This window comes from Centruroides sculpturatus, unplaced genomic scaffold, assembly GCF_000671375.1.
Source record: "Centruroides sculpturatus isolate CEXI.00-Female unplaced genomic scaffold, Cexi_2.0 scaffold1005, whole genome shotgun sequence".
Lineage (NCBI taxonomy): Eukaryota > Metazoa > Arthropoda > Arachnida > Scorpiones > Buthidae > Centruroides > Centruroides sculpturatus.
The window spans coordinates 197087-208184 of NW_019385238.1; the positions used below are offsets into that span (position 1 = coordinate 197087).

The 11098-nt window shown below is 33.2% G+C and overlaps 2 protein-coding genes across 2 annotated transcripts in view; one reads left to right on the forward strand and one right to left on the reverse strand.

The window, feature by feature from the left end:
• The first annotated feature begins 1587 nt into the window (after window positions 1-1587).
• LOC111636573 lies at window positions 1588-2527 on the forward strand. The gene is made up of 2 exons (XM_023381850.1): window positions 1588-1988; window positions 2054-2527. The coding sequence occupies exons 1-2, from the start codon at window positions 1964-1966 to the stop codon at window positions 2461-2463; spliced, it is 435 nt and encodes a 144-aa protein (XP_023237618.1). The 5' UTR covers window positions 1588-1963; the 3' UTR covers window positions 2464-2527.
• A 2626-nt stretch (window positions 2528-5153) lies between these two features.
• LOC111636570 (AH receptor-interacting protein-like) overlaps window positions 5154-11098 on the reverse strand; it is a 29056-nt gene continuing 23111 nt past the window's right edge. The window contains exon 5 of the mRNA XM_023381847.1: window positions 5154-5686. Within this exon, the coding sequence (XP_023237615.1) occupies window positions 5481-5686 (206 nt within the window). The 3' untranslated portion in view covers window positions 5154-5480. The remainder of the gene's footprint in view (window positions 5687-11098) is intronic.

Below are 11098 nucleotides of genomic sequence, written 5' to 3' on the forward strand. Positions count from 1 at the left end.
TTATTACAGATCTATGACAATTTTATCAACATCGGAAAGTATGACCGTTGTTTATTCACACCGGAATACAGATTTAAAGTTTATTCTTTTTCCAATTTTCTACACATAAAATGTGATTATATTAATAATTGTGTCATTACAGATCATTTGTTTCATGAAGAGATTCGGAGGAAGACCTTTCGGTATATCGATGTGGGGATTTTTCTACATTAAGAGAAATTTCCTGCTAAGGGTAAATGTCAGTTTTTATTTTTGTCTTCAAATTTAATGAGTAATGTATTAAAGGAAATACAATGTAGAAATGTCACATCGCGTTATATTATAATTACATTGCATTTTTTATTATTAAAATTAATACCTGGCATTCAGAAATAACCTAGAAGTTTGAAATATAATCTATATACTTGGAAATTGTTATTTACGTTGATTTTATACATTCACATACAATACCATCTATTACGATTATGTAATTGTTTCTTAAGACAATACTATACATATGTTCTGTATGTTTGAATAATTTAGATTTAAATAAAATTCTCATACAGAAATATTTATTACACTTTACATTACTTTCAGATGATAAGTGGATTGTACTCTGTTTTCTCTTCCATCATTCAAATAACCGGAGTTCTTGATAAGAAGAGATGCCACACGAAAACTTATGAACATTTCACGTTTAAAAACGAAACACTTTCTTAAATATGTTTTACAAAGAAATGTTCATTAACAAGACTTATTACAATTATTATGTTTATGAAGCCTCGAAACGTTGCAATATTACTGATAAGGAGAATTTCTATATATGTATAATGTTCTGTTAAACTCGTTGGTAGTCTTTACGTTTTCTTCTATCTAAAAATTTCGTTCTTCTTCGGTGGTGTTAATATGGAGATTTTAGCTCAATGTAGGCTCTTTCTCCGAATAGACATGTGTGTGTATGATCGCTATGCGACCGATTTGCCGGCTGTATCGAACAGCCGATACGTACGCGCGGGAAATTAATGCCTTCCGGGAGGACTTTTATGCGGAACTGGCCTCCTATTCAGTCGTTATGGGCAAGGAGAAAACCCGGAAAACTCCAAGCAGCCAGCCTGTCCGATCGCGGCGCGAACCCACGACCAAACTTTCCAGTGTTTAGGGTCTGGTCACCGCTATGAGCGGCAACGGAGACCACTCGCCCACTGGTGGGGGCTAAAAATTTCGTTACGTTCATCTGTACATAATAAATTAATACAGTCGAACCTGCAATAATAATCACCTCCAAATACTGACCATTCTAGGTTTTATATTCGTGGTTATTATTTAGAGATTTGTCTGTATATTAATAATAATTGTAAATAATAATTATTGTTATACGAAGAATTTAACTGCTTATAAAATTTCATATTCTCATTTCCATAACTTCTTAACATTAATTTTTTCTGTAGTAAATATTTAAATATTATATTTTATATTAATATTCGGGTTATTCGCGAATAGTTACCAGTTAAATGCTTTACCAAATATTACGAATTCATAAAATAAAAATAATTTGTTACATCACTTATGCAAATACCGTAGCCACAGTTGTACTTAAGGTGAGGAAACATGTTTGCTGTATTCCTTCCTTTGCTAGTGAGAAGTGAAAGTCTTGACGCTACATGTTCAATGTTAATCGACGTTTGTTGTAATTGTTAAAGTTGCTCCAATAGCCGAGTAAAGAAACGAAAGATTCGATCCATTCTTGGTTGTTTTCTATTACTTCTTCTGTAAAGAATTCGAGAAGGTAAAGTGATAGTCTGTTTTTAGTGTTGCAAGTGCTGATTTCTCTCTTTGCAGTTTTATTTATTATTGCTAAAACTGAACACAGTACGTTAAAGTTGACGTTATTGAAACCTTCAATAGTAACCCCCAATTAAAATTCGTCTTTTTGACGCTATCACCTCGATAAAGTTCATTAGTTGAAACTTAAACACACTCTGCAATGGCTGAAGCACCAAAACATTCAGGTATGTAAAAAATATATTTTTGCAATGAAAATTAAGGAATGTTGATACGTCTCTTTGTATTACAGAGAAAAAGGACAGTAAAGAATGGTTTAGTAATACGTCGATAAAAACAGAAAAAGCAGACTGTGAGGCGCCCGTCAATTCTCCACCCGAAAGTATTCCTAAAGTTCCACAGACAATAAAGAAGGAAGAGAAGACATATGATGATGTATCGGAGTGCCTTGATTCACAATGGATAAAACAGCAACCTGACGAATCGTTCGAATTTAAAAACAATCATCTTCACAGTCTGGACGAATTTTCGTGCGACAAATGTGCGATTAAATATGTCCACAAGGATACGAAACAATTTCATAAGTGTTACAGGGAAGAATGGATGACTATATACGTTTGTAAACAGTGCAGGATGGAGTTTACTACTAGAATCAACGCCAGCATACATGAAAAGTTTCACAGAAACAAAGAACAGGCATAAATTTACTGTTTTTGTTGTTATTGATGTAATCTTTTTGTTTCGGACTGCACAGCATGGTAAACTGTCTACATACTTTTATACAGTATTCAATTTGTATAGACACGTCCATGTTTTATTTCACTTTTTATTCAATATTTTATTTTACTGGAATGTTGAGAGTAAGAAAATTGTAATCTTTTTCTTTAGTGAACTTTTAATAAAATTTTCTTACATTGTGATACTTAGTCTTTTCTGCACTATTATTTTGTTACTGCATGGCGTGCTTCGAGGAAACATATTTACTAAGAGTATATATTTTCATCTGTTACACGTTAAGAAAAACTATATAGTACGAGTAAATACATTTTCAGATTACACAGTAATGTGGGTAAGTTAGGGGTTTGGTAATGAGTTAGGGTTTCCCCCATACGTTAGGAGAAAATCAGCAGAATGGAGGCTCGTCAATGATAAGTATGGCACTTTTAGCCTTAAATACATCACTAATTCTTTGAGGAATTCTGTCAATTTTCGGAAAAAGTAACTTTCTAAAGTGCCCGAGTGCTCGTTCCCGTTCCTCTTTCATGGGTATTGTTGACTGGTTCAAAAACATGTATATCACACATTTTAATTAATCCCATAGATTTTCATATTTAGGTTTAAATCTGGAGGCTGGGGGCAATATAACAGTTCAATGTACTACTGATGAAGCTTAGTTTTAGCCATTTGTTCAAGGAAACATTTTTGGCTTTAATTCTATTCTGCCATCAATTCGAACAAAATTTCCAGGTCTATATAATCCCATAACAATAGTAAACCCGCACCATGTTTTATATCTGATATCACACGAAACTGTGATATTTTTTCAACATTATTTGTATCCAACACTTCCTAAACTGTTTTCTATGAATGAAAATATGGCCATCTTGGAAATGACACTTCAAAATTTTCCCATTTTTGGACTCGGACGTTGAAAGTTTCAGAAATGCAAAAAAGTAGAGGTCTTTTACTGTATGTATCAGTGTGTGTGTGTGTGTGTTAGAGGATGCAATTTTGTTCACCAAATTTGAAGCCTGGTAACTCCTGTGCCTTGTCAAAAATTTTGCAGGGAGGTTTTTGTATCATAAGAGGCATTGATTCAATTAAATTTTGGCGGTTAAAGGTCAAGGGAGTGGGAAAATAGTGGATGATTTGTCGTCTCTAGTGTAGTCTGACTTAATATTTTACTCCTAGTTAGTATTTACAACTCATCCCTACCTTCAGAATTAAGCTTTTTGCTATTTTATAATAATAGTAATAATCTAGAAAGCTTTTAAAATAAGCCCTCGTAACAGATGGCACCCCACACAATTTATCATTTTGCCAGGAAAGTAATGCAACTCATTGCTTGATATTTCTACCTTTGAAAATCATATTGTTAAACAGACAAGAAAATGTTTGAATGCCTGATTGTTGAACATCCTAACATTCTGTGCTAACCAGGAGAGATTATTTAAAATTACATGCTGGGACCATTGTAGGAATATTAATGAGCATTAAAATTTGCATATTTCAATACATTAAAAGGTAAAAATCCAAACTTACGTGAACATTTGAATCACTATATATCCTATTTCCATTTTGTCCTGTTCGCAATGCCAGTCTGTCAACAAAGACAGAAGACATTAAATGATAGACCTATGAAAAATTCTCAAGGTCTGCAATTCTTCAGAATACCTCAGATCAGCAGGCTGGCACCACAGATTCAACTGAGTCCTTATTGTATGTGAATCTATAATGGGTTCTCTGCTGGTGACAGGTTATTCTTAAAGACAATAAGGAAGCTTCCATATTTGATTCTCATTTAAGATAAAATTACACAATAAGTTTCAATAAGTGTATATGACACACGTTCCATGTTTCAATTGTTATGTATGTATGTATTATGTAAAAATGTACTTTTGCTCCAAGTGCTAAATGATTTAAAAGATAATTTCGTTACATTTTCCACTGTCAAGTGATACATTTTCAAGTATAGCATAATCTAACTGCTTGTGTATATTTCAATAAACATCCACAGAAATAGTTTTCAGAACCAGGTGGCCGAGATGATTAAGGCATTTCCTACCACCCCAAGAGACGAAGGATCAAATCCAAGTGAACAATCCCAAGAATTTTTCGTGAGTGGTCTAATGGGCTATATCTTGTCACCTGCTCGACCCATTAGAGGCCCGGAACAGATACAAAAAAAAGACCCTCTTAGTGCCCACACATAATTCTTTATTGGTCCTAAGCTTAATGTATAACTTAAGATGTTATGGATATTTGAATTCAAATGTCTACTTATTTCCCCTTACAATGTAACTGCTGGTTATTGAAAACAACAATATCCCTTGATTGCTGGGAGGAAACTTTTGTGTTACATATTTTATTCATTTACTCTCAAGCATGCACTCATTAATTTAGACAAACAATGAACAATAAATAGTAGTAATGTGAAATTACAATGATCAAAGTTTATAAAAAGTGTTTAGGACCAGTCCAGACCACACCTGACATGATCTTGAGTAATGTTCCGAAATGAACAATGCACGAAGAACGTTAGAAAACATAGTTTGGTGTTATTGAGACAAAAACCAGATGTATTCATAATTGAAATCTCGTTTAACATCTTCCATAAAGTGCTAAAAACTAGCTTCATAGAACAATAATATAAAATAAATATCATCATTTTATTTATTATGCAAGATACAATGAACATTTTTAACAATGATGCAATTATTTGTAACGAAAATGACTAGTTACAATATATTATATATACAATTTATACAAAAGCATAGCAACAATGATACAAATAAACTTTTTCTAGTATTATTTCTCATGTTCACAATATATATAAATGTAAAATGAGGCAAGTTCCTCGATTTTTCAATTTTGACTTGCGAGTTAAAACGTAAATATGGAAAAGTTTGCTCTTTTCTATCAAGAATTGGCTTATAAATATGACTTGCTAAAGGACTGTTGATATATTGTTACAATTTACAAATAAACAGATGCTTTAGTCAGGAAAATATTTTACCACACAATTTTGCTTTGTCTTCTTGGTTCTTCTTCTTTTCAGCTTGATCCAGAAGCTTTAGTTCATTTTTAATGACGTTACTCAAGCTGGGATCCAGTTCTGCCACCCGCCGGAAGTCGGCACGAGCCTCTTCTGGGTTCCATGCACCTACGTGAGCCTTGGCCCTCCTGAATAGCGCTTTAACATTATCTGTTGCAAATGAAATCAAATTTTATTAAGTAAATGTTTAAAATATACACAATTAGTATGTTTAAAAACTTTAATAATGCCACTTTCTTCCTTATATTAGACTAAATTTAATTTTTCTTTGTACTTTTCGAAACTTAAAGTTGGAGTGTGCCTTAAATTTAGAATGTTCAGCACCACTTTACCCTCTCAAAATCATTATTTTTAGGTAAAATATGCAAATACAGTCGACCCCCCTATAACGTGCATTCCTATAACAAAAATTCCTATAACGTAGCGAAAAAATTGTAACAACATACGTATAAAGGAGCTGCTAAAACGTCGTCGCCGACTCGTTTCGCAACAAGATTGATAGAATCTGTACCAATAATGGATGAGCAATCGAACTACTTTCCTCAGCCCTGCGCCACGCTATGGAACGGCTAAATTGAGTTTGCTATCGTCTGTACAGTATTATATATAAATTAGGTACTGTACATATAATCATATATTAATTTTATATAAATTAGGTACTGTATATATAATTATATATTAACTTAATTTATTGTAACTTTATTATAATTATATATATGCTTTCTGCCGCCTGGCAACACGCTACGGAGATTTTAGGCTAGTAAGTTGAGTTTATTATCGTCTGTACAGTATGTAAATTAGGTACCGTAAGTCTAATACAGCACTAATTTTATACATTTCTTGTGAAAGAAACACTTCTTATTCAACGGCCATAAAAATTATTTATATTAATGATGTCTCCAAAGGTCAAGTTATTTTTCTGCGAAAAATTATTTATCAGAAATCGCGGCCGCCGTTTCGTGTGCTGTTCCGCGACGATGACAAGCTTTGAACAACGGGCGTAGTCGAATGGTGCACACTCGGTAAGTAATCCTATAATTTTTTGTTTATAGCATAGTTTATACAGATTATTCCCAAAAAATTATACGTGTTTTGGAAATGTTGAGTGGAATTAGTCTAGAATCGGTTAATTTTATAGAAGAAAACCTTTCAAACAGCCTTAGCCCATAAACTTCCCATCTATCGAGCTACGATTGGCTCATGTATTTAATCATTCCTACAACGTAAAATTCGATTAACGTGGAATGTATCTAAGTGTTATAGGGGGGGTCTACTGTATAGAGCCAAATGTAAACAACTTAAAGTTATAGAGGGTGTTCTATTTTAAACATTATCCCATCATTAATTTAAATAAATGGCTTAATAACTTTCTGGTTGCGGCATCTATGTAAAAGACCTTTGCTCCCATTTGCGCTTGCTGTAATGGGATTATTTGAACTCCAAAAGTGAAAAAGAATCCCTGTCATTGCATAGAATTCCGTGGAGTGATGATTGAGGTTTGATAGTAAGTGTGACCAATTTGCAAAGTAACAGGTCCTAAATATGGTATAGGCAGTTGTGCAAATATTAGCTTTTTGCTTTTGGTCATTGAAATGATGGGCAGTAGGTATGAAGAGAGAAGTGCAGACTAAATAGCTAATATATTTAAACTTGGAGAGTGACCAACAAGACCGCCTTCCTTACTATAGAAAACAATTTTATTACTATACAAACATTTTTGGCCTTTTTAAAAACCATTCTTTGGGTTTTTGAACAAAAAACCAAGCGTTTGAAATTATAATGTTCTATTGTTTAGAATAATGTTTTAAATTAGACCAAAATTATTTCTGTTATAATAAAATTGTTTGCTGGTAAAAGTAAGGAAGGTGGTCTCTGGTCGGTTACAAGAAATTTCCAGCTTTTGAGGAATCTTCACTTAAACAATATACTCACCATTGCATACAGTGTAGCTATTAAACACAGTTCATCCTGTATCAAAACTGGAGATGAATGTTGAGGTGTAGATATCGTGGAGTAGTTGGAGCAAACTGCTCCAAGCACACGAATCATGAAGATGCCAAGTTAGAAAGAGCAAAATAAAAAAACTTGTAACATTTGTAAAAAAATTTTGGGATTTAATAATTAATCAATTAATTATTAGATTTGAATCTGTTCGACAATTATGTACAGTTTTTAAGTGCTTTTCACCTGCGTATCTTGTTGCATCATTTCATAAAAATATTCCAGAAGGATCAGAATTGTTAGAATCGGCATATCCCTCCCACATTTCGCCTAGTTTTGGACCTCAACTGCTTTGATTTAAAATGTGTTTTTATACTCGGGTAAAAAATTACTTCTATATGTGACGTTGCTGAACTACAATAAGACCCCGCTTAACGCAGGGGATGAGTTCCTAGACGACAAAGCGCTAAACAAAACAAGTCATTTTAACATAGAGTAAATAGGGAAAGGGGAACACACAACCCAATAAAAAATTTTTTTACTTTAATTTTAAGTTAGTTATGTTAATTAGCATAGTAATATATGTTAAATGACACAGTCAAGCATCTTTCTTCACTATATCCAATATGATTAAAACTATCAATCAAACAAAACCAAATATTATCGGGCTAGAAACGGCTATAATACTAAAAATTTAATAGACAATTTGGCATTAGAGTTAGGTAAGCAGGAGTTGTGAGTTCGAGTCTGGCTTCAGGCCGATTCTTTTCTTCCAGTANGGAGGTCCCGGTAGCATAATTGGCAATGCATCTGCAATGTAAGCAGGAGTTGTGGGTTCAACTTCTACTCCGGGCTGATTCTTTTCTTCCAGTAGTTCTAAATTATTTAATTAAAATTATCAAGAGATGGTGCCTAACGCCTAACTCTAGTGGCAAATTGTCTATTAAATTATTAGTATTATGCCGTTTCTAGCCTGATAATATTCGGCTTTGGTTGATGGAGTCATGCTTTGGGTTGATTCTTTTCTTCCAGTAATTCTAAAATTATTAAATTTATCAAGAGATGGTGCCTAACGCCTAACTCTAATGCCAAATTGTCTATTAAATTATTAGTATTATGCCGTTTCTAGCCTGATAATATTCGGCTTTGGTTGATGGATAGTTAAATAACACACAAACATATGCACACAGAAATGTAAAGTTCATTTTTTGTGATGAAGGTCCTGGCTTTTCTGAAATTCTTGAATTTTTTACAATGAATCCATCTAGTGATGATCATTTGTCGCTTTCTTTATTTTTTGTTAAGCAAATGTTGTTAGCAGTAGATCGTATCCAAAATGCCTCATTTTGCTTTTGCACTCCTTTCAAAATCTGGATCATTCGCTACAATTTGATCAACGATTTCGATTATCTTACCAAACTTTTACTAAGGAAATCTGTAGAGAAATTCGTTGGGTTCTTCATTTTCAGAATCACTATTTTCCAGTTGCACATGAATTCCTTGTTTTGCCAGTTCTTGCAGGTCATCATTGGTAAGTCTCTCACCAGAAACCTGAAGTAACTCTTCACTATCCTGCTCGTCTACATCTCCTAGTCCTGCTGTATCAATTAGGTTGATAATTTGGTCAACCTAACAATACAGTGATAGACTCTTCTCATTGAGAATTCTTGGATACCTTCAGCCATAACTTCCACACTTCATTCATGCATTTATCAGTTAATTCTTGCCAAGTGAAGTCGATATTGCCTATGGCATCCATGATGTTATATTTTTTCCAAAATTGCACATAAAAAACATAAAGAAAGTACAGAGCTACGACGAATTGCCACCTTTTCTTGATTGGTTAGTGTTTGGGAATAATCAATGAAATGCCGCGATAATTTTAATCCTCGTTAATCAAGGCAGTGTTAAGCAAGGTCTTACTGTACTTTTAATTCACACTGCAGTCTCAAGTAGTTTCTTTGACATTATTGCAACATACCTCACATTTTTACCTTTACCAGTGACGACAGTGACAGCAGAATGAAGTTTTTCAAAACTAAAATTATTCAAAACTTATTTAAGAAGCAACATGTGACATTGTATTAGATCTGACAACTATATCAATTGAAAAAACAATAGCTTGTCAACTTGATCTGAAGAAAGGGGCTGTCCATAAATTATGTAAGGGTGATTTCGGCCATTCTAGACCTCCATCCACCTGTGTAAGAAACCGTAATATTTAGGCATAATTTTATAGAAAACTTTGCCAGATCGACTAGCTAGTGCACCTGTAAACAGAAACGTCATACAAAATAAAACAATAGAGAATAGAAATCATATTCCATTGCCATATTAATTAAATCTTGGATAAGGTCAATAAAATAAACTACATGCTGCTAAAATGTGCTAGGAGCACCTGGGGACTGAGTCATAAAGCTCATAAAACTCTATACAATGGGACAATACAACCAATACTACTTTATGCAGCCTCTAGCTAGGGTCATGTAACTAGTAAAAATTCAGTAGCAAGTAAATTACTCTCTTCAAAGACAGTTTGCCATCAGAATTTCAAAGTGCTGCAGAACTGTTTCTACTAATGCCTCTGATACTAGCAGAGCTCCTTCCTTTGCATTATGTATTGTAGAAAAGGTTCTAATCTATTACATCAGAACTACAAACATCAAGGCTCAACAACATTCTCTACTTTTATCTACGGCTGTTCGTATGCTACCATATTGCAATTACCCTACTATCTGTGATCGTCACCCTGTAAACAAGGTTAACCGCAGGGTACAGTACATTTGGTGTCATCTTGCTTCCTCCATGGATAATCATGCAGACATTCATATCTACACAGATGGGTCTACTTCGTGTTGGCTCAAGTATCTATCTTCTTCCAAACTGACATATTTTGCCCAAAATGTGTTAGAAGGTACAGACACTTCCCACATATCTCCATCTATCAAGCTGAAGAAGATGCTGACTACTAAGCTGTTCAATGGACCACTTCACTACCAAACAAAACTATCGAAATATTATTTTTAATTGTCTACTTGGACTTAATTTATTAATAGGACATAAGCTGGTGTTTAAAGATTGACACAGCAATGAGAGTTAGTTCAGGAAAGAACAAAATTTCTTTATTATATCACCTGTAGTAATAGTTTCTGTACACATATTATTTAGACATAACCATTAATAGAACTGACAACAAATTAGAATTCAGAAAATTTATAAAACCTATGCAAATACCAAAGGTACTAAATTATAAAACCAACGTTCCACAAGCTATGAAATTTAACATCTTCAAAATGTACATAGAAAAAATTAAAAACAGAACTAGTAAATTAGAAAATCAAGAGATGGAAATAGAACATGTAATAAAAATGTTCTTACTGAATAGTTACCCCAAAAAAATATTAGAAAAATGGTTAAACTGGACTAATAATAATGACAATAAAAATAAAAAATTTAAAAAAGATAAAAAATGTGTAAAAATGATGTATGTACCTAAACTGTTTGAAAGAGTTAAAAATGTACTAAATGAAAAAGTGAATTTAATACCCGAAAAAAATAATTTATTTAAAAGATATTTATATAATAAGGTAGATAAAAAATTGGATTTAATGGAAGAAAAAG

What these genes read in the sequence shown, in the direction of transcription:
- LOC111636573 (XM_023381850.1), top strand. Translation starts at nt 1,964, where the DNA reads ATGGCTGAAGCACCAAAACATTCAG. An exon ending in TGAAGCACCAAAACATTCAG is followed by an intron (nt 1,989 to 2,053) that starts GTATGTAAAAAA and finishes TTTGTATTACAG; the next exon opens with AGAAAAAGGACAGTAAAGAA.